Source organism: Phodopus roborovskii, unplaced genomic scaffold (genome assembly GCF_943737965.1).
Source record: "Phodopus roborovskii unplaced genomic scaffold, PHOROB, whole genome shotgun sequence".
Lineage (NCBI taxonomy): Eukaryota > Metazoa > Chordata > Mammalia > Rodentia > Cricetidae > Phodopus > Phodopus roborovskii.
The window spans coordinates 5751555-5775350 of NW_026126434.1; the positions used below are offsets into that span (position 1 = coordinate 5751555).

Below are 23796 nucleotides of genomic sequence, written 5' to 3' on the forward strand. Positions count from 1 at the left end.
GTACTAAACTATAGCTATAGCAGTACTATAGCAAGACAATGATCACTGCTTTGACAAGGGTCTCTCATTGACTGCAAATGACAGGGATTGCAGCCTTGTCAAGTCTCTCACTGGAAGGTTTTTTTCTTCTCAGGATTGTCTGTGAGATGGGCCATGCCCCTATGGGCACTACATCTGGGCCTGTACGCCTGTGCATTGGAGAATGCAATGAAGAGTTCATGACAAATTCCCACCAACAATATACTTTTGTGGTAAGTACTGGGACCAAAGCTGGCCACATAGCCAGCAAGAATACACATTTATTCCAGACTTCTAGGAAAATCTCATATACCCCTTCTAGCCAGGCAGATCATGGTGACCAGTAAAAGGAATTTCTGGCCTCCCTGCTCAGAAGCCTGTGTTTCTGGGGTTAAATAATCACATGACTTAAAACACATGAAAAACCAGAGACTTTGGAGTCCTGGCAGAAACTTAAGCTTTTCTTAATGGACTACTGATGGAAGACTGGGCTCCATTTTGTCCCTCCACTGTGACATTGTGGTTTAATTCCAGCCTAATGAGGACACACTAATTAAGTAATTTATATTTATCCATCTGCTTTGGTTATTGATGAGATATTTTAAGGGAATAGTTAGAAGAGTCACTGTAATCTGGCAGAGATGTACCACTATGCAGAAGACCAGGATAGGGAACATATAAGCTGACAGTTCTATGTGTCAGTATGGTTACATACACATGTATGCACACCCCTAAAGACATTTCTTCATGCTCAGACAACAGGCAGTTTTGGAACCAAGGCCTTCTGTGAGGCTGGCACTAAATTCATGCCAAGTCAGTAAATTGCTTCTGAGGCCCTGGAGTCTATCTAGGCTCAATTCATCCTGAATCAATATGTTGCATTGGGGCCTTTATGTTCTTTTTCTAAAACTTACCTATCTCTCTACATTGAGTACTTAATTAAAAATTGTTAACAACAATGGATGGGGTCAAACCAGCCTGGCTAAGAGTTCTGAAAAATCATTAAGCCATGAAACTCTTTTTCTCTCAAAAGTGTTTTACTACTTTGTCCACAACTCCCAAGCCTATGTTCTCATTTTGGCATTGCTTCCTCTTTCCTGGTACTTTTCTCTCTGAGATTGGCCTATACCTCATTTCCTTTCCAGGGGACATGGGAAGCAAATCGAAAATGTAAGATAGAAAGTTGTAAATATTAGAGCTGGGAAAGGCCCTGGACCCATCATATCCTCAATGGACAAGGAGCAAACTGAAATTCATAATAGACAGTGAGGAGCTGGTACAGATTAGAACCCATTCACTAAGTTAAATGCACTTCCCAAGCTATGTGGGGAGTCACATGCCTTGGATCCCAGCACTCAGGAGGTGAAAACAGGAGGGTCTCACTCAAACTCAAGGCCAGCCTGAGCTGTTGTGAGACTATCTAATAAGGCAACAAAAACAAAAACAAACGAAAAACACTTTCCATACTACTGTCCACTGGGCAGAAGCAATTCTTTCTGATTTAGGTCAACTTCTTGGTGTGTCACAAACTAGAGATTTCTTTTAAGCCTTAGCTTAATGTACAACTTAGTAAGTATGCTGGCATGTGATATTCTCATCTACCAGTAAGGATCAGAATGCCATATTTAACATTTGCTGATGGCACTCAGTGCCTAGGGCAAGACAAGAGGATGTATATATGGACATTCATAGAGGCTACTGTCTATCAGCTGCTCAACTTAAGCAAGAATGTTTACTCAGCCCTATTGATTTTGTGCCAAAAAAAAAAAATTAGGACATGCTCTATATTAAGTAGCATTTTCAAATTGTTTTCAATTTTTAAACTAATTGATAGATTAGTCAGTGTCATGTCAGCTTCCCTTTCAGTATTATGAGTACAAGACTCCCCAGGGAGTTAATTAATCCCAATGTATGGCAGCTCTTCACCTTCCCTGGACAGACCCTCCAGACAAAACAGTGATGTTTGGAACTACATAGGGCAGGAAAAATACCTTAGCTCCCAGCTTCTCACTGTTAGGTCTAGCCATGGACCTAAGCTATGAATGTTTCCTCTTCTCACAGAACCCTTCTGTGCTGTCACTCAGCCCCATCCGGGGACCAGAGTCAGGAGGTACCATGGTGACCATCACAGGCCATTACCTTGGTTCTGGGAGCAGTGTGGCAGTATACCTAGGCAATCAGACCTGCGAGTTCTATGGGTAAGGTAAACTTGAAGAATGATGTGTTGTTGTTGCCTTGACATGCCCATTATCTCCTTGTCCTTTTCTCAGCCCAAACATACTTGTCATTGTTAGACATGTATGCCACTTATCAGTTTATGTCCCATAGATCAGATTAGTTGGTGGCACCTAAAGGGAATTGGCGAAGGGCTATCAGAACAGAAGAGGAAAGATTCCAGTAGCTTCCCAGCTGTGTTTCACTGTAGGGACTTGAGGCTCATGGAGGTCACATGTTCTTAGCAAGTTAAGAACAAATTTGTCCTCAGAATGATCTCCTGAGCTAATGCTAATATTGTTAGCCATACCCATGGACCCTGAGGATGCAGACTCAGGAGAATTATGAAGGAACCCATGGGTGGGGTTCCAGTTTGCCCAGTGTTTCCCACCTGAGAGTTTTTCACTGTAAACTTTGCAAGAGCAAGCCCTATGTTTTTATTACAACAGAGGGCATGTATTATGTGAATGTGTATTGACAATCTGACTAGAGTCAGAGTCTAGAAAAACCAAGAAAAAGGAGTTCTCCAAAATCCTGTAGAACCTTGTCCCTGCCCATGTTCTTTAAGTATCTTGTACTCCCTTCCTAATCCATCTAAGGTAAAAGGAAGGTGCTGATGGGCACTGGTGAAAGGTATTTTTGTAGCACAGAAAATAAGAAAACAGCAGAATGTGTTATAGACCATACATGGGATAAAGAACATGATTTTCAAGATAGTTCATGCCCATCTCTTTTGTCTTAACCCTTTTCTGTTTCTCTATCAGGAGGTCAATGAATGAAATTGTATGTGTTTCACCCCCATCATCCAATGGACTGGGACCAGTCCCTGTCTCTGTGAGTGTGGATAGAGCCCGGATAGATAGCAGTCTGCAGTTTGAGTACATAGATGACCCTCGAGTTCAACGCATTGAGCCAGAGTGGAGCATTACTAGGTGAGTAAGATTGATGAAGTACATCTGAAGGGATATGAGGTTCCATCATCTGGAAGACAGTGTGGTTGGTGGAGTAATCTATCTGAAGGGAAGTGAGATTAACAGGGAGGGAGATGAAGGTGCAAAAACCCTAAATCCCAAGGGTGGCTCATATTGGGTATGCCAATGGTTGAAGGTCACTGTACCAAATTTAAGGGGTTTTACCTAATCTAGCTTCTTCTTGTTCCCAGTGGCCACACACCCCTAACTATCACAGGCTTCAATCTGGATGTCATTCAGGAGCCAAGGATCCGAGTCAAGTTTAATGGCAAAGAATCTGTCAATGTGAGTAACCTTTGGTCTTCCCTTCCCTGGCCTCAGTAATCATGGCTCTCTGCCAACTTCTTACAAGGCCAGGAGCTAGGGACAAGGCATATGAATACCTGGCCACTAGACAGGGAACTTGATTGAAGATTTGACTCTGTTGTCATGGTTCCAAACAACTGAGCCCAGAAACTAATGTGATAGCAGTATCATTTCTGAAGATGATATAGCAAAGGTCTAAAAGTGCTGGCTTCCAAGTTTGATAGAACACAAAAGGATAATGCTCACTTTAGTGAAAATGTTCACTTAAAGGCTAAAGTGTAGGAGATGGATTGAAGTTCTTCCTCTCCATTTAGGAACTTCTACATTGGAAGCAAGACTCTGCCATTTATGAGCTATATGGCTCTGATCAAGTCTTTAACTTTCGAGATCCTGTGCTCCTCACAGGTGAATAGCTGACAGGCTTGCTTTGCAGTTTCAGACCAGGCCAGCCATGAACTTAATTCTGACCTGTTGGCAAGCTGATCACAGTTTCTTCACTACTCTGCATAGCTGACAATCACATTCTTTTTAAAATAGTTCTCTGTATTTTTTAAAATAGTTCTCTTATTCTGATGAGAACAGAATGTCTGATAAGTTATTGAAAAGTTTTCAGTTTGTTCCTGTAGTACACAGTCTTACTCTTTTCACCCAGCCTTTTCTGAACATCATTGTATTCATAATTATAGTACAGAAAGATGCTGTGATGACCATTATTATTACTGTGAATTACTACCATTACTTTGGGACATGCAAAACGTAAAATGATGTCTCTCCTCTTATCCCTGACACGTGTCCAGCCTGCTGAATCTTCCTTGGAAAACATAGGTGCCCAAAAATAACACAATGCTAAGCTGGACCAAGAAATGTCTTAAAAATCAGCAAGTCTCATCCCCTCTTGCTTAGCAGAGAGACTAAACCCACAATCACAAGGTGATTTCAGGCAGGTTCATGTTAGATTTCAGTTACGTAGGCTTTTCATATCTTGACCATGTGAGATGTTTATGGGCCTGATTTCCCATCATGCTAGAGATATTCAACACTTTTGGCTAGGTAAACACATGTTCCTAAGTATAGAATTTGAACCCTGTCTACCTACTGACAACTAAGTCTTCTCTGAGCTCCCAGTCACTGCTGTTCTGCCAAGATTCTGGAGCCTTGGGTGCTAGGAATGGAAGCCTTAAACTTACACCTGGGTAAATAAACCATCTCTTCTCAAATTAAATACAGGCTTTATAATACAGATTTACCATCATTCCAGCATTACCAACCAGAGTACAACTCACAAACCAGTTCTTCAGAAAAGGGAGCCTCATGCCAAGGCAGAAACCTATGAAAACTGGGTCCTTCAGGCAGAGGCAGAAGAAAAAGCTGGCTCTAGTTTTTCTTGGGCTCCATAGGAAAGACAGGGCCAGAGGATTGATTAGTGTTATGTCAAATGCCACTAAGGCATGAGGGGATGTTTCTGGTTGCCTTGGAATGTTTAGGGCATGTGGGTAGTATGACATGAGGTGGCTCTGTCATTGATCTCTACATGAAAGGAATGCTGGCTGGTAGCAAGGCTTTTGCTGTCTCAAGGAACTGGCCAAGCTAGGGAGAAGTCTCTCTCCAGCCGGCAGGATCAGTATGACAATGAACAAATATACATAAGATGAGATGTAAATATAGTATAGAAAGAATGCAGTGATGTTGGCATGAGTCAGACAAGGAACTCCCAAAAGCTCAATGAGAAAATATAGGGCAAGAGCTTCCTTCTTACCTGACATGCTGCAAAAGCCACAGTCCAGGTAAGGTCCTTTCTCCCCTCCCTTTGGATTCATCTATATCTTAAGGACTATTCCCTCACTGCCACCTTCACTATATACCATGACTGCAGTATTTCCAGGAACTAAAATATAGTTCCACCCTCTGGAGAGTTGTAAGGCCCTAGGCCTACATGGTGACCTGCCTGTAAGTATCCAGGCCAGCAAGCCTGGATTGAAGGCATGAGGGAAGGCAGTGTCCCTAGAACACAGCCCCACAGTGCTTTGCTATGCCTCTGTTTACGGGGTAGAGAAAAAAAAAAAAAAAACACTTTACCCTTTTGATACATTTGGGCCCCAGCTTAGTCTCATCCAACCTAGGGTTTTCCTTTTCCTTGTGTTCCAAGTTCCCAGTAGATAGTGAGGAAGGCTGACACAAAACCTCAAAATGCATATGTATTTTGACAGAGTGTGATGCAGAAGGGCTGGCAACACACAGAGGCCTCTTGTTTAGAAGTGATTTTCTTATTCACATAGGATTCTCATGTGAGTCTAGGGAAACTGGGATTATAAAGAGGAAGATTCCACAGCAATGGAGAATCATACTGAGCTGAGAATCTTCCCTGCAGAACTAGGAATTCAACTCTAACTCAACTGTACTAATTTAATAGCACCTGTTGCTTTTCCTATGCCTCAGTATCCCAAGCTGCACCATGACATGAACATTAAGTTGGAAAATGGCTGCTGAAGTGTACAATGAAAAGGACAAGAATGGAAATTGATTGCTAGCACAGCAGAAGGGCCCCAAGGAAACTGTTCTGTGAGGGAGAGTTAAGATTTAGACTTGAAGTTATGACATCACTTCTACATATTAGCTCTTTTCTATTCTACTGTCAACTGTTTCACACAGGGACCTGTTTCTGACCATAAAGCCTGAATGTGCATGTTGGCCAGACACATACACAAACACACACACACACACACACACACACACACACACACACACACACACACCCTGATAGGCAGGATGTACTAGAGTTTTTGAGGGGGTCTTAGGCTGTTCCTGTGACAGCCCAACTCCCAGTGAAACTGAGATAACTGTGGTACAGAGTAAAAGTTAGAGGGCAACATCCTGGAAGGCACCACCCTCCCTGTGGAGTGTGGGGGGAATGGGATGGGAGGGTGGTCGGGGGGCATGGGAGGGAGGGACAGAGGGAGAGGGAAATGGGATCGATATGTAAAATAAGAAAAATAAATAAATAAATAAATAATAATAAAAGAATTAGATTCTAAAAAGAAGAGTTAGAGGGCAAGATGGACTCTGTTGGTTTTTTGTTTTGTTTTGTTTTGTTTATTTCTAAGCTTCTCCCATGGGTCTGTTATTAGTTTATTTGGTTGGCTGCTGTCTTGGCCTCAGAATCAACCACTGCAGGAGAGAATAAGAATAACTGACTTTACTAGGTGGCAGCTATGCCAATAGAATTTAATAGCAGACCAGAGAGGTCTATCAAAAGACAAGGGATCACAGTGACACTACTAGGTTCTACCCCAGTGCAGACGGAGAAGTACATGGCTAAAGAAAAGAAAGAAAAGACTGAGTTGCAGGATCCTGTTTACTTACCACTTTGTCCTGAAACATTAGCTGAACACTATGCAAGATGCAAAATGCTCCTCACACCACTTCCTACTCCACACCACATACTCCCTCACTGCAACTGTCCTTTTCTTCATACATTCTTACATCCTCAACCCCAGACATTTTCATTGCTATCCTCTCCACCTGAAACTGTTCCTGCACTGTCCCTCTCTGGCCAAGGTAAGCCTCCCATTCTTCAGATGAAAGTATTCACTACTTCTGAGGGAAATCCTTCATGAATGCTGCTTCAGGCCATGCAAACTCACAGACTTTCCAAAGCATCTGGTCCTTCCCATTCATGCATTTCACAGTATCATGCCCTGTGCTGCCTCAGGCTCTCTGTGGACTAGCTTATAATGCTTGTTTAATTAATCCAGAGTTGTCCCTCGAGACTACTTCATTCTGTGCACCAGACTCTCACCCCAGTGTCTGCTCAAGGCAATGTTAATGAATAAATGAATGGGGTTAAAGGCATCATCACCACATTGAGCTGGAAGGACTCACATGTAGTGAAGGAAGTCAAGCAAACAGAGGGTAAGAGCAGATGATAGACCCACCTTCATCCACCAGATGGTCAGAATGCTGATTTCTACCTCCTAGGTGTGTACAGTTGTAAACACAACCACCCTCACCTGTCTGGCACCGTCTCTGACCAGTGACTACCATCCAGGCCTGGACACTGTGGAACGGCCAGATGAGTTTGGATTTCTCTTTAACAATGTCCAGTCCTTACTCATCTATAATGAAACCAAGTTCATCTACTACCCCAACCCAACTTTCGAACTGCTCAGCCCCACTGGGATCTTGGATCAGAAGCCAGGCTCACCCATCATCCTGAAGGTAGGAACACCAATGGAGGGGGGAGGCCTGGATAGTGGGGAGAGAGTTCTGCAGGCCCTTCCCTTTTTAGGAGGCCAAATCTACAGGTAGTAGCATCCAGTTTTGTTGCACCCCACTTGCCCTTAAGTCCCATGTGTCCTCCTTTCATCTGTATTTGTCCAGAATTTTGTTTCTCCCCTTCCTTTCCTCCTCCTCCCAACCCCCCCCCCCCCACTGCTATATTTCACTTTCCTTTGCTTTATTTTATTTTATTGTTCTCCTTTAATCTGTGGCAGATGAAGTCTCCTTTAAAAACCTGACATGGAGGCATTTATTGGTTTTTGCATTGTTGCCCCCCCCCCCCGTCTCCTTTGTAGATAATTAATTTCTGCTTACATATACCAAGTCTGTATATGTTCTCTACAGGGCAAAAATCTCTGCCCTCCTGCCTCTGGAGGGGCCAAACTCAACTATACAGTAATGATTGGAGAGACGCCTTGTGCAGTCACTGTGTCTGAGACACAGCTGCTCTGTGAACCTCCCAACCTCACCGGGCAGCACAAGGTTATGGTGAGTGAACCGTCTTCTGTCTCTTTCCTCTACCCAGTCTTAACATACAAGCATTAAGATTCCATTTCATATCATTGCCTGACTCATGCCCTCCATATTTCCTCATATTTCCTGCACCAAAATAGATAGCAGTTGGGAACACATAAATAGGAAGACAGATCCCAAGGCAGAAATAGCTTAGTATCCAAATATGAACTGCACTGTTTAATCTATCCTGTTGTTCTTCACACTGTAATACTGTAGGATATGATGGCATACCAGGGCTCTACACCTGTGTGCACTGTATGTGTGTCTCTGTGTACAATGTATAGGTTCATGTGGGCGGGATGGTGTTCTCACCTGGCTCGGTGAGTGTCATCTCCGACAGCTTGCTGACCCTGCCAGCCATCATCAGCATTGCAGCTGGTGGAAGCCTGCTCCTTATCATCGTCATCATTGTCCTCATCGCTTATAAGCGCAAGTCTAGGGAAAATGACCTCACACTCAAGCGTCTCCAAATGCAGATGGACAACCTGGAGTCCAGGGTAGCTCTGGAGTGCAAGGAAGGTGAGTGCAAGTGCATCCTCACTTTCTAGAACCCTCAGTACCCTACTAACTTTATTCCTGTCCTTTTCCCACAAGCCTTTATATTCTATTTTTTCTCAGGAGTTTCCCCTGTCCCTGGGGTTAGAGCAAACCTAGGGGGACACTCAGATGTGAGGAAACCTGTCCTTTGGCATTGTTCACTGTCCCTGCTCTACCCCAATTCAACCCACAATTTGGCCAGCTGCCTCACCCTCAAGACTACTGTGCCATTACAGTCAATTTTGCCAGATCTTACTGTGTCAGACTAGATTCTTTAATTGCCAGTGTCTTTCCCTTTGCTAATATTCACAGAGGTACTTTTGCACTATATGGAAGCCTCAGCAGGGAAAGTAGGAGAGCACACCCCTCATCTCCATCCTGGCCTATCATCTCCTAGGATTTGTTTTCTGTCATTACTGTAGACTAAATGCTCCAAAGGCCAGCTTGCTGGCAACCTTGGGTGTAAATGTGTGTAGGATTGGAGATTGTGTTTTCTCTTACCTCCCACGCAGACACATCCACATGGTGACAAGTATACCTGGCATTCTCATGGGCTGAGGTCCTGGCAGGCTATCTAGGTAAACATCTCAATTAGGAATCAACACATTTTTTTTTCTTTTGCTGCAAGTGGCTTTTCACAAGCAAACAACTGTTGGACAATGGGAAAAAATTGTACTAGAAGAGATGGATCAGAGCCCTCCCACCTTCCTCATACCATAGCACAAAGCCTGAAGAATTACCCCTGACTTGGGAAGGAGACACATGGGAGCCCTTCTCTGCCTGAACTCACCTTTGGGCATTTGAAAGCCAAGACCTTCAGGGTTCTCACATCTCAGTTCATCTTCTTGCTAGGGGAAAGAGATCAGTTTGCTTATCTAACCTTCACTGAACTCTAGCAGTTCTCCCCTTGCTTCTAACACCTATAAAGGGTCAAAGTCATGATGTTCTCTTCTCTATATTTTAGCCACCTCTACAAATGTAGAAGTAAAAAACTTACAGATAAGCATCTCATCATAGTATGTTACCCAGATTCCATGTACTATAACAAATCCTGAAGGTAATCACCTAGTAAAAAGAAAATGGAGGGGCTGGAAGATAGCTTTGTTACATGCATAAGGACCTGATAATGATGCCTGTAACCCACATAGGCATGTGGCATGTGCTTATAATTCCAGCTCAGAAAGCAGAAACGGGAGGATCTCTAGGGCTCACTGGCCAGCAAGCTTAACCTAATTTGTGAACTCCAGGCTAATGAAAGCCTGTCTCAAAAGAAGTAAATAATATCTCTGAAGATACCACATATCTGTTCACCTGCATACATACACACACATTTTTTAAGTTATTTTGTCTCATCTTGGAAATTTTCTGTGTACAATTAGTCAGTCCTATTGCTAGTAGGCCTGTGGTGAGGTCGTGTACAGTGGTTAAAGTATATAGTCAAGTAAAGATGGAGATCCAGAGTCCCATGATACCCTCCAACCCCTAAGATCTCCTCCAGGGTCCACCTCTTCAATTTTTACTACTGCTAGTTGCTCTAAGTTGGGAAGCATGCCTTTAGGAGAACCTTAAAATCCTATAGTAAACAACCTACAGCAACAGCCTAGAACTCCTTTCTTCCACACCCCTGTACCCTGCTGCCTCTGTGCCCCAGCTTCCCTTCTCCTGCAGACAAGTATTTGCCTCTGCCCTCTCCCCTGGCCTGAACATCTTCTGAGCTTCCGCCTTCACTCTCTCTCACAGCTTTTGCAGAGCTTCAGACAGACATCAATGAGCTAACCAGTGACCTGGACCGATCAGGAATCCCTTACCTGGACTATCGCACCTATGCCATGCGAGTTCTATTCCCAGGCATCGAGGACCACCCTGTTCTTCGGGAGCTGGAGGTACTGCCTGTCTTCTAGTGATGCAGGCAAGAGGTTCCCAGGAAATCCAAGGGACAGGAGTAGTGTTATAAGGGAAAAGGGCCAGTAGTTTTAAAAGTATCGCAGAGGTAGAATGACCAGAAATGGTCTCGTTGTTTGCCATTTTCTGATTAATGGATGAATCAATTAAAACTTTGCCTTATTCTATCATAGATTTAAGAAAACTTTAAAAATGATTCTGAGCTTACTTGTACATTTGTTGGTTTATTTACTCAAGAGAATGAGTCAAGGCAGAGGAAACTAAGGTAAAATAAATAAGCAGGGGATGTCTGAGTCGGGGGATAAAATGACTGCAGCCCTCATGAAGAGGGTCTACAAGCAGGCATCATCACCATCAAGTCTTAAAGGACCTGGGTGAACATCCAGAATCTGTCCCCTGAAGGTAACCCTGCATACCCCAGGTACAGGGAAATGGACAGCAGCATGTGGAGAAAGCCCTGAAACTCTTCGCCCAGCTTATCAACAACAAGGTGTTCCTGCTGACCTTCATCCGCACACTGGAACTGCAGCGCAGCTTCTCCATGCGTGATCGCGGCAATGTGGCCTCTCTCATCATGACAGGCCTTCAGGGCCGCCTGGAGTATGCCACAGATGTCCTCAAGCAGCTACTGTCTGATCTCATTGACAAGAACCTGGAGAACAAGAACCACCCTAAACTTCTTCTCCGCAGGTCTGACCCACAGCAGGGGAAAGGCAGTTATAGACAGGACATCTTGTCAGATAAGTCCTGCATATCCTCACCCCCAGAAATGGTTTCCATGCAGGGTTGTTTGTGTCCTCATATCAGCCCAGTATGGAATGTGATCTTCCACTGGTCCTGAGAAACCAGGTAGCTTCCAACCCATGTGCATAGCCCTGTCTAGGACTCAACATGAACCCTAGTCCTCCCACTTGTCTCTATGACCTAACACTGGGGAGCTGCCTTTTTGTGGTTTGTTTTCCTCATAAACAAGATGAGAATAATAGCTATCTCTTAGTCTGTGTCCCTCCCTCTGCTTCTAGAGCTGTGTGCCCCAGCATGGTAGCCACTATTAACAAAAATGAAATGTGTCTCCATCTCACTGGTCACCTTGTGTTTGGTGGCCACCATATTGGACAGCACAGGCAAATCATTGGCCATTATCCTACTTAGATCTGATAGACATGCCAGGCTAGAGAATAGGTACATATTTGGGTCCCAGCTTCCAGGCTTGGAATTGCTAGCATATACCAATGCCTCAGTTGCCACTTTTCTGGCAGGGTGTTTCTTGCACCCACCCTCAGTTGAGGTCATAGGAAGCCAAGCACAAATCGAGGGCTCTGAGCATCAGGGGTTGAATCTTTCACCTACACTCAGGCTTTTCTTGTAAGGTCTTGGGTTTTCAGGCCCCACATGGGGTGGCTTTGTTTTATAAGCATTGAGCCCCCATCCTGCCAGTTTGAACATTAGAAGATTTCATTAAGAGCTGTTGTATTTAAATTAGAGCTAATCTCAAACACAATGCTGGGAGAGGGTGCTGGGAGGACCTAGAGACAAAGCTGCAATTTCTCATGCCATTGTCACTCTCTACCAGTCCTGATTGCTAAGCAGTCCTGGCAAATGCCTGGGGTTTATTTCAGCCAGAGGGTATAATTTGCACCACGTGTGGGGATTTTAAATACCCCTTGGCATCCCCATCACAGTGCTTTGCTTTGTCTCTTCCCAAGTTCCCAGACCTGCAGCCTAGGGTGGAGGAAGGGAAGGAGGTGGTACATATAGAAACAGATTCCCCTGTTTGCTAAACTCTTAAGCATTGCTCTCTACCTGCAGGCCTAGAGAGCACAGGAACCACAGTACTAATCATTCATATTTACACAGTGTTTTACTGTGGAGCCAGATGTTATCATTTGCATTTTTAATATATTAACCCATTCAAGGCTAAGAATTAAAAGTGTGAATATTATGATTGTGTACATGTAATGCTGGGGCAAATGAACCCAGAGAAGACAAATGATTTGCCCAAGATAATACAGCCAGTAAATAATACAGTCCAGATTTGAACAGGTGGCAACCTGTGAATATTTGGAAAGGCAGGTACCAGGCATGTACCCAGAATACTTGAATATGCAGAAACCACAGTGGAACAGACTCTTTTCATCACCGTGAGACCAGAGGAAGTAGGAAACTAGTCCTTATAGCCTAGTGGGATAAGTCTTTACAACCCACATCAGGTGTCACCAACATAGTCTGTGGTACCACAGAGCCACAAGGATGAAATGTCCTGACATTCTAGAGTCTCAGAAAATTGAATCCTGGGAAATGACCCCCACCCCCACCCTCAGCAATGGCAACTTGCCACTAAGCATGAGAAACAACTCACTCCTGGCCAGTCCCACAGTCCCACTTCCAATTATTGATGGAGTTTTGTTGGGTTGCCAAGGTCCAGTCTTAGCCGTATGCCCTCTAAACACAGGACAAGCCTAGATTACTGCCAGACCCTTGTGTAATGAGCCATCCCCCACCCCTCTGCCTTCTCCAGGACTGAGTCTGTGGCCGAGAAGATGCTGACCAACTGGTTTGCTTTCCTTCTACACAAGTTCCTGAAGGTAAGAGGGAGGAAATGAGCAGAGCCAAAGTCAGCCACACACTCTGGCCTTAGAAACAGGGATTTCTTGGTGTGGCTGCTTTTAAGTAAAACAGGACTGGGATTCTCTACTCTGGTTGCAGAAGCAATCAGGAAGGTTCAGGGAGGGTCTAAACTCACTACTCTAATATGCCTACAGGAGTGTGCTGGAGAGCCACTCTTCATGCTATACTGTGCAATCAAGCAGCAGATGGAGAAAGGCCCCATCGATGCCATCACTGGTGAGGCCCGCTACTCCCTGAGTGAGGACAAACTCATCCGGCAGCAGATCGAGTACAAGACCCTGGTGAGAAAGTCAAAAGCTAGGTTCCAGTCCCTATACCACCTGTGATTGTCCCTACTCCTAGACCAAGAGGCCATCTACCAAAAAGAGGCTTAGAGACCAATCTGGGGCAATCCAAAGGGCATATCAACTATATGAATAGCAAGGCAGACCTTTCCCTCATCTTAACTGGTGAGTCAAAAGAGCTTTGTGTGCTTCAGTTTAGCCTAGATGATACATAGAAAGAAAAAAGTTTACTCACCATTAGGGACTGTGTAATCATCAAGGAAAGAAAGCAAATGTGCTGGTCTCTAATGTAAAAGCTTTGAGGACATGAGACCAGCTCTTGATGCCCATGGATCTGTCTCAAACCCTCTCAAGGTCTCATGCAAAGATTACCTTCCCCCGACTCATCTAGGAAGTAGATTCCCTTTTTCTTGAGAAAGGATTAACAGTTTGGCTTCAGCTCTCACAGTAGATGGCAGGAAAAGAGGAGAGAACCATATCTCAGGACAGAGAACTTCATTCTTCTCATAAGGAGAACAATCTTGGAAGAAGATTCTGAGGCCTTGGCTTCTTCCCACACTCTTTCCAAGTATGTCCAGCTCACCCTTGATCCCCTACTTACAGATCCTGAACTGTGTCAACCCTGACAATGAGAACAGCCCAGAGATCCCAGTGAAGGTGTTAAACTGTGACACTATCACTCAAGTCAAAGAGAAGATCCTCGATGCAGTTTATAAGAACGTTCCCTACTCCCAGCGGCCAAGGGCTGTGGACATGGACCTAGGTAGGAAGGCTGTTATTTGAATGGGAGGGCAAAAGGGGAACATGGCTTCCCAGAGAATTATCTGGCTATGAGATGACTAGGGAAAAGGGATATGAATTTCTGCTTTGTACACAGCCCCCCACTGAACATGACTAGGTCCTGGAAAGGTGAAGGCTATGGGAAGTACTTTTCTCCTAGGCTTTGTCCACTCAGATGTGAGTCTCTTACACATCAGCCTTGCCCTGACCCCCTTTTGGATGATTCAAAACTCTAACACTGACAGCAGCTAATGGAGACAAGGTTACTAGGTCTCTACAGGACATACAGACTGTGACCATGACTGACCCTGCCATTCTCACTACTGCCCATACCATCCTTTCTACCCAGAGTGGCGCCAAGGTCGGATTGCCAGAGTGGTGTTGCAGGATGAAGACATTACTACCAAGATAGAGGGTGACTGGAAGAGGCTTAACACGCTGATGCATTACCAGGTGAGGGCAGGCCCTCCTGTGGCCTTCATCCCCAAGATGTTGGAAGGCCTCTAAAGCCAACACAGTACTTTCCTCTTTCCATTTTCTACTTCTGTGCATCTGGAACAGTAATCCTTAGCTGCAGCTGTCCATTAGATTAACTGGGGGAACTTACAAAACTTGGACCCTCAGAACAGATACAACTGCCTTGGCATTTCTCTCCTGTGTATTCCTATAGCTATAGAAGAGACAATATGTTGCAAGTGTCTGGCTTCTTACTAATGTCACTGGCTCTCTGGCTTGTAGCAGAATAGGGCACAGACTTGTCTTCAGCCCTAAGATCCACAGTATCTGGAAACATCACTTAAGTGCTCTTTCTTTTTACCACAGCAGTGTTTAAATTAGATTCAGCATAGAAAGTGACAAGGAATATGTTTGTAATACTGGAAGACATGGAATGAACAATCATACATTTTCCAGCAAAAGAATATAAGCATCCACTCCACTCTGCTTTCATCCCATGGGAACCACTCACAACTTGGGGGTCTCTGTAATATTAAGCACAGGTAGACATACTGTCATTCAGGAAAAGTACTAAAATAAGAGCTAGAAATGAGAGACACTGAGGAAAATTAAGCCAACCAGAGGAAGTACCTCAGGCTATAAGACCCATGGGACTGTTTGATTAATAATATCCTCCTATGTGCCTGGCTTACAAAGAGAGGCCTTCATAGGAGCTGACTAGCTAGCTGAGCTACCACTGACCATCCACTGGGAGGCCCTGAAGCTGGCCAAGTGCCTCAAAACACAAAAGAATCTGGGGCACCTGGGATACCCCAAACTACTCTTCCTTGCACATCTTCCATGCTGCACCTAGATCTCAGCAACAAGTGAAGGAAGGTGTGTAGATAAGAAGTGAGGCTTAGAAGGTGTATTCTAGCCCAACACCCACTCTAGTGCTGGGATTCTATAAATTCTCCAACATTGAGCTATTCATCTGTTCACTGAAGCTAATGCCTATGACAAGGAAAGGCATGAAGGTAGCTCGAAGAATTAGAAACAAGTGCACAAATAAAGGATTTGCATTTACATACAAGCAGAAGTAATCAAATCACTCCATGTTAATTCCACACAGGTGAGCACACATACACAACCACCTTTACCTGGTAAGTACATTCAGAACAACTGTAATGAACCAATTAGAGGTGATAGAGAAAGTGCAAAAGAGACCAACTCTGTGCCACCAAATCTTCAGTTCCTGAAGGGCAGGCTTAGAGCCTTTGCTTTCATCTATCTCTGACACCCTAAGGATTGTCCCTGGTTACCCATCCTGTGACTTCTAATGAGAACAGAATACCCCTTTCTTACTGTGCTTCTTTTACAAAACACTTTCAATTCCTTCATATCATTTATTGTTCATATATTCATTCATTCCTCAAATATTTTCTGAGCTTTACTGAGTACAAGGCACTTCTACACTCTAGTTATGAGTGACAGGGACAGCAGGGAGTCTTCCTTCCTTTGAGAGATGATGTAGGTGGTGTTATTATTCAAAATGGCAACATGAATACCAACACATGCTGAGTGCTCACTGGGCACCAGGTACTTCACTCAGCCTTTATGTGTCTTAATTTCTTTAGTAATCATCACAACAGTGATTACCAGACATGATTATTATCCCCAGTGATAAATGAGACAGCCAAGGCCCAGAGAGGCTAAGTCATTTCACTAGTAAGTGGTGGCAGGGCTGAGGTCAGATCCAGCCAGATGTTTTGAGCTTGGATTTATACCACCTATTGGCTGAAAGAGAGAAACAAAATTGGACAAAACAAAACATGGGTGGGGTGGGGAGACAGAGTAAAACAAAGTGAGAGAGAGAGAGAGAGAGAGAGAGAGAGAGACAAACAGAGAAAGAGTAAGAAGGAGAGACACATAGTGAGACAAAGAGAGAAACGTACCTTTAATAACTAGCCTTGGAATTAGTCACATTAGTCACCTTGTGAATTTCCCTGTTGATGACAACAAACCATAAATAATGTCATCTGTCCTTGCTGGAAGTATAAATTCCCACCCTTGTCAGGCTTTCAGAGTAACATTTCTGGGTTGTAGGTGGCTTGAATTCTGACAGTACAAATAGTTGGCAAATCCAGAGCTTCTCCAACAGGAGGTGAATACTGGCACCTCCCGGGAATAATGGTGGCTGCACAGGGCTCAGAACCCAAGAGCTTTACCCACTCTGCCCTCTTGCTACCCTTCCCTGGAGTCAAAGGTCTTTGGAGCCTTTGCAGGAGAAAATCGTCTTAATTAACAAAGAGATGGGTAAGAAACTGCCTGGGCTTCTGTAGATTTATAGGGAGGGTAAAATTAAACACCACCACTAAAGCTGGCTATCAGGGAATCTTGTTAGCACTAATGTTCATTTATAGTTTGACTTCTCAACATTTAATTCTTTTTTGGTGAGAGAGAAGAACTGACAATTTAAGATCCAGAAAGATGGTTTTATGGCTGGTGAAGCTATAAATCAAACTTACAAAGTTCATAAAAATTGTTAAAATAAAAAATGGTTTAATAGGAATGTTTTATGGCCCATAACATTATTATAGCTGTTTTATTCCCTCTGTGTTCAGGGTTTAATTGGATCACCATGATTCTGGGGATTCTCCATTTTTATTAGATGGAGGGCAATCTTAAATCAAGATGGCCCCAAATGTTTTCTCTATGGCTCCTCATTCATCAGCACTCCCCCAACTGCCGGGTACTAGGCCTTGCATCTTCTCAAAGGACAGGGCAATGTGCCATCTTTCTCCCAGTTTCCCAAGGGCAGATGTCCTTTTGGTGAGACTATTCGAGGTGGCCAACACATAATACAACACAGGCTAGGAGGAAATTGGAGCCAAAGGAAAGATGGGGCTCAGACCAATGTGACTTTTAATAAAACCTCAAATTTGGGAACATAATGAGGAGAATGTGTGCTCTGGAGAAAAATATAGATTCCTCAGTATATTAATGTTTGAAGCAGTGACTTAGCCCATCCCTGCTTCTGTTCTTTCATCTGTAAAATGAAAATAGTCATCCATAACATGAAACAGTAGGAGTCTGAGTCTAACCCTTCTGTTCAATAGAAATAGAACACTAGCTACATGTGTCATTCTAAATTTTTCATTAGCTCCACTAAAAAACAAACAAACAAAAACAGAAACAGTGTTGAAATAATGTTAACAATATACTTCATTTAACTCAGATTAAAAGAATTAGCCCAAATGTATAATCAATATCAGACTTATTAATGACATCATTTATATTCTCTCATTCATACTTTCTGAAAACGTGTATGTGTGTGTGTGTGTGTGTGTGTGTGTGTGTGTGTGTGTGTATGAGAGAGACAGAGAGAGAGAGAGAGGTGTCAACTCAGATAACTAACTGAGACTGGCTACATGTCATGTGATCCAAGAGACATAAAAGGCAGTAATGGTTGTTGTAATATTTCTGAACTTCTACTAACTCCACACTCCTTAGAAGTATTTAACTTCTCAAGACACCTTAAGTCTCCCATGTTGTCCTTTTGTGCCCTTCTTAGGTGTCAGACAGGTCAGTGGTGGCTCTGGTACCCAAGCAGACCTCCTCCTACAACATCCCTGCCTCTGCCAGTATCTCCCGGACATCCATTAGCAGATATGGTAAGGAGCCAGATGCAATTTGGAAACTCAAGATCTTGGCTTCTGTGATGCTCAGAGACAGGGACCTCCTGTTCCTGCCTTTATAAGGAAGCCCCTGTTGCTGTCATACCTTCCCACAAAGGTTCTGGCTCAATTGTCTCCTTCCTAAGGAGTCTCAAGGGCCATCACAAGCCCTTTCTTTTCTATCTATGCCCAATAAGAAGCTGGAATAACCTCCTTCAAGGATGTATCCTGACTAGAAGTTCATTTATCTCACTTTATAGCTGTGGACCCGGCTGAATTCGTAATTGTAGCTCTTTTCTCAAAAGTGTCTTAGTTTGGTACACAAAATTGATCATTCTTTTATTTCCCTGATCCATTCTTTCTTACTTTGTCTGTTTTAGTAGACTGCCTACCTGAAAGGAGCTGTAAGACTAAAGGCAGTAGTTTCAAAAAGGGTTCAAAAAATATATTCCAGGATGCCATAAGAAGTGGCTGTTAACTACAAAGAGGATCATTACAACTTGAGCCCATCTATCTAGACTTTCTAGAGTACCTGTGTATATATGTCTAGCTGACATTTTACTTGATTATTGTTCATTGCTAGAAACATCAGAAGAGAGGGAACTCCCAAATTTTCATGGGTGTCTGAGGTCTTAAAATTCCTAAATCTTCCTAGAAATAGATTGTAGACTCCTCTGTCCAACCAAAGATCCCTAAAACTATTCACAAAATATGTAGTTCCAAGAGTCTTTTTAAGGTGAAGCATGCTTATTCTGAGAAAATGCAGCAGTTGGGTGGGATTCCTGGAGGATACTTCAGACAGAGGGGTGGCCTTCCTCACTCTGCCCCCCACCCCCGTACCCTCTTCCAGACTCTTCCTTCAGGTACACAGGAAGCCCAGACAGCCTCCGGTCCCGGGTCCCCATGATCACCCCAGACCTGGAGAGTGGTGTCAAGGTGTGGCATCTAGTGAAGAACCATGACCATGGTGACCAGAAGGAGGGAGACCGGGGAAGCAAAATGGTATCTGAGATCTACTTGACCCGGCTTCTAGCTACCAAGGTAACTCCAGCACTGCTCAGCCAAACTATTCCCTACACTTTGGCACAAACACTCCTACTACAAGTGCTTCCTGCCCACTTTTTTGCTCAACTCCATTATCTCTGCCTTTTATACCTGTTTGCTAGTCCAGTGAGAGAAAAGAGAAGGGTCCAGATGGACCAGCAATCTGAAAAAAGACTATCCTTCCCAACCCATTGCATCCCAGGCTGAGAAGCGGTAAAGGCATCATACCCTAGGTTTCCCAGGGGAGAACAAACCAAGCCTTCAAGATCAGGCTGATTCTAAATGCTAACCCCACTGACCCCACTGCAATGCTACAGGGACTCTAACACAGTTGCTTAAAGCTCTTAGATTTTTCCAAGAATAGTCTATAACAACTTTATCAGACTCATGTTTCTGCTTTTGCTTTGTTAAATATGCCCAGTATATCAATAAGAGATAACCAAAAGACATCAGAGAAAGTTGGGAGTTATATTAGTCCCCAAAGTATGTCTGGACTCAGGTCCAAAGCTTGTCACTTCCTCTAGAACCCATGAAGCCTGTGTATCAGGGCTGTGCCTGAGTTCTCTTGAAGCTAGACCTGAAGCCTATGCTTCTGACACGAACACCTTAAAGCTGTTCATCGTTCCTGTCAGACCTTCCCCCATCTGCCAAGGCTCTACCAGGACCAGACTCCCTGAGCACCCTCTGTAGACTCTGCTACCAGCCTGATACCTCTCACTCATTCTAGAAAACCCTATTTCAGAGCATTTTCTATCATCCAATCAAATGCCCTGAGCCCATACCTTTAGGGCATGCTGCCACAGATTAGAGGAGAGAGTCCTTCTATGGATCCCCAGACTTGTCCAACTCCACAACATCCCATCCAGTACCTAGTTCACTCCTGCCCCTTCATCTGCACATTTTTTTCATTTCAGATAAATTTCCAAGGTAGAATGGATCCAAGACACCATCTGGCATGCCTTCTGCTGTCCTCTAGCACCCACCCAACATCTCATTGCCGCCCTTACTCCCACAGGGTACCCTGCAGAAATTTGTCGACGACTTGTTTGAGACCTTGTTCAGCACTGTGCACCGAGGTAGCGCTCTCCCCCTAGCCATCAAGTACATGTTTGATTTCCTGGATGAGCAGGCAGACAGACACAGTATCCACGACACAGACGTGCGGCACACCTGGAAAAGCAACTGGTAACCCCAGGGGAAATCAATAGAGGTGCCACCTGGGGAGGCCCAGCACTCTGGGTGTTGGGCTCTAACAGGGACTAGAGATGGGAGGTAGCTGGGTCTTAGCTGGGGCTGGGGGAACACAGCACATGTAGCACATATACACACATACACATTGCAGAGTCAACATTATCCCCAAGGCTGCCAGATTTTTACCAGACCAGCAAATCTTTCAGGGAACAACAGAAATAATGCATGATTCTTGTTCAGCACACTTCCACATCCAGATTAATGGTGGGAGAAGCAGCCCCTAGCTCCTAGAATGAACCCTTACCCCACCCCAGACTAGCTTATAGACCAGACAGGGCTTATCCAAGAGCCAGAGTCAAAAGGCTTCCTCTAGTACTGAGCACAAAGGGGGAAGGCATTTGGATTGGGCAGAAAGCCCACACAGCTGTCTAGAGTCAGCAATCCCCAGAAAACAGAACTGACACAGATGGACTCAGGCTGTTATTTGGAAATCAAAAGTCCCAGCAACCAGCAAAATACTTTGAAAGAGCCAATGGGGCCTTCAAATAGACCTTGGTGTTGTGGCCACTGGGCCATTCTCATCTGTAATTTTTGGTCACAGTGGAGTGACATGGAGAGTTTCAATGGCAATAGGTTGAAGAACATGCAGTAAGTTCTACCAAGGCAGGTCCATGGCATCTCCTCAACTTTGTAGGATGCCCAGCCCAGTACTAGGAATGGCAGTTTGGGGACAATCAGGAGAAAGTTCAAGGTTATTCCATTTTCTGTGCCTTCTGGCTAGACTCAAGCAACAGTAATGCACCCTCCTCCCACGGTGTGATAAGTCTGAGTCATGTGGCTAACACTTCACATAGCAAAGGTTCAAGAAAAAGAGCTTAACCATGTCCAGTACTGCCAGAAGAGGACAGGACAGAAGAGCTGTGCCAATGCTAGCTGGGAGGTGACCAACACTGATATTCCCAACATCTAGCATTAGAAAGACAGAGTGCAAAGAAAAGAATAGGGAGGTCTAAGGACAGTATCGTAGGTTAGAAGGGCAAGCCCATAATAAAGTTCATGCCACACAGGCACCAGAAGAGTCAAGGCTGGAAGGTAGCTGGAGAAGACAGACTTTGGAAAGATGCAAAACTGTAGCTATAGAAGCTGTCCTGGTTTTGAAAGAGGGCAATGTGCTTACTGCCTTATGGCCTCAGGAACAGCAAAGACTGATTCCCCATTGTCTTCAGATTCTAGAGTCTCAAAAGCAGGTTCCTTTTGGGAAAAACTCAGCCATTCTTTCCTGGAGTACCAAAACGATCTCCTTCCCTTCCCTCTGCCATGCACAGACACAGAAAGCCCTGGAGGAGACCCCTGAGAGAAACCCCCCATTAGGCACATGCCCTCTGACACAGACCTAGCAAATGGCTTAGTGGCCCACTGGGTCCAGAGGGAAGGCCACGCTTCCACTGAGATAGTGCTGGGAACTGTCTGCCCACTTCCATACAATGGCGAGAAGCTTGATGTCTTTGTCTGAAGCCCTGAGAAAACTGCAATATTCTCTGTGGTTGACCTTCCCTGGAGCACCAGGGCCTTTGGAAAAAGCCTGTCAATAAGAAGCAGAGCACAGATACACCAACCCTTAAGCTATTAGGGAGCAGAGCCAATGACCTGGTCTGACAAGACCAAAGTCTCTTCATTCTCTTACAATCAGGAGCAGCACAAACTGAGCAATCATCCCCTACTGGACCAGTTTCTGTGTTCATTCCCTTCTCTTTTAGAATGGGACATCTGCTCTATCAACAGTAAAGGGAGAGTAATAGTAAGAGTATTTTGTCTTTTCCTACAGCCTTCCTCTGCGTTTCTGGGTGAATGTCATCAAGAACCCTCAGTTTGTATTTGACATCCACAAGGGCAGCATCACAGATGCCTGCCTCTCTGTGGTAGCCCAGACTTTCATGGACTCCTGCTCCACATCAGAGCACCGACTGGGCAAGGACTCACCTTCCAATAAGTTGCTCTATGCCAAGGATATCCCCAGTTACAAGAACTGGGTAGAAAGGTCAGTAGTTCCCCCAAGACACACACTGTGGGCATCCAAGACACCACTGAATACCAGGACTGTCCATGACCACTGGAGACCAGGATATCATACCCCCTATGTTGAGGGAAGGAAACAGGGTTTGTGTCCTGAGGAAGTCTGATAATCATCATCCTAATTAACATTTCCTGAGCATGTAGGAATTACTGTGATAAGGATTTTATATGTTGTTTCACTGAAATGTACAAATGGACAGTTGTAAAATAGCTAATATGATGACCCCTATTTTGCTAATGAGGGAACAGAGGCACAGAGAAGCTAGCAGGTAAAAGAGCTGAGATATGAACACAAGGAGTCTTGCCAGAGTCTGGGCTCTGGACAGAGTAGCTCTTGGCTGGCTGGAGTGACTGCACCTTAGACTCAAACTTCAGCTTGAGGCAGAGGCCATACTAGAGAAAAGATGAAAGCAGGAGCAGTAGGGGCCCTTGGTCCTCTTGACTTGGGCCAGGGTGGGTATTGGTGGATGCTTGCTGAACCCCCATCATGGGCCTGTTCTTTCCATGGCAGATACTATGCAGATATTGCCAAGCTCCCAGCCATCAGTGACCAAGATATGAATGCCTACCTCGCAGAGCAGTCCCGCCTACATGCCACAGAGTTCAATATGCTGAGCGCCCTCAATGAGATCTACTCCTATGTCAGCAAGTACAGTGAGGAGGTAAGATGGTGTCTCAAGGCCAAAGACCAATTCACAGCTTGATCACTGCCTGAAACAATAACAGTAGAGGTCACTTAAAAAATCACAATCCATAATCAGTCATTGAGCCCCAAATCATCATCTTTTCTTTACAAGACAGCCCAACCTCTCCTACTTCATCAAATTCCTCCCTATACATTATACTCTATCATTCAAATATTGTATAACTAATTTTATTCTTTCTTAAATAATAAATAGAATTACCCATTTATACTTGGGCAAATCCTGTCAGTCATTTTGCAGA

The 23796-nt window shown here is 44.3% G+C and overlaps 1 protein-coding gene across 1 annotated transcript in view; it reads left to right on the forward strand.

Annotated features, from left to right (window-relative positions):
- Plxna2 (plexin A2) overlaps positions 1-23796 on the forward strand; it is a 168232-nt gene that overhangs the window by 143201 nt on the left and 1235 nt on the right. Inside the window, exons 13-30 of the mRNA XM_051186688.1 lie at positions 134-251; positions 2080-2216; positions 2997-3164; positions 3395-3488; positions 7485-7724; positions 8130-8273; positions 8585-8819; positions 10578-10720; positions 11161-11429; positions 13258-13324; positions 13502-13648; positions 14255-14414; positions 14781-14884; positions 18441-18540; positions 19394-19584; positions 20603-20772; positions 22604-22816; positions 23363-23513. Coding sequence (XP_051042645.1) covers positions 134-251; positions 2080-2216; positions 2997-3164; positions 3395-3488; positions 7485-7724; positions 8130-8273; positions 8585-8819; positions 10578-10720; positions 11161-11429; positions 13258-13324; positions 13502-13648; positions 14255-14414; positions 14781-14884; positions 18441-18540; positions 19394-19584; positions 20603-20772; positions 22604-22816; positions 23363-23513 — 2851 coding nt within the window. The remainder of the gene's footprint in view (positions 1-133; positions 252-2079; positions 2217-2996; positions 3165-3394; positions 3489-7484; positions 7725-8129; positions 8274-8584; positions 8820-10577; positions 10721-11160; positions 11430-13257; positions 13325-13501; positions 13649-14254; positions 14415-14780; positions 14885-18440; positions 18541-19393; positions 19585-20602; positions 20773-22603; positions 22817-23362; positions 23514-23796) is intronic.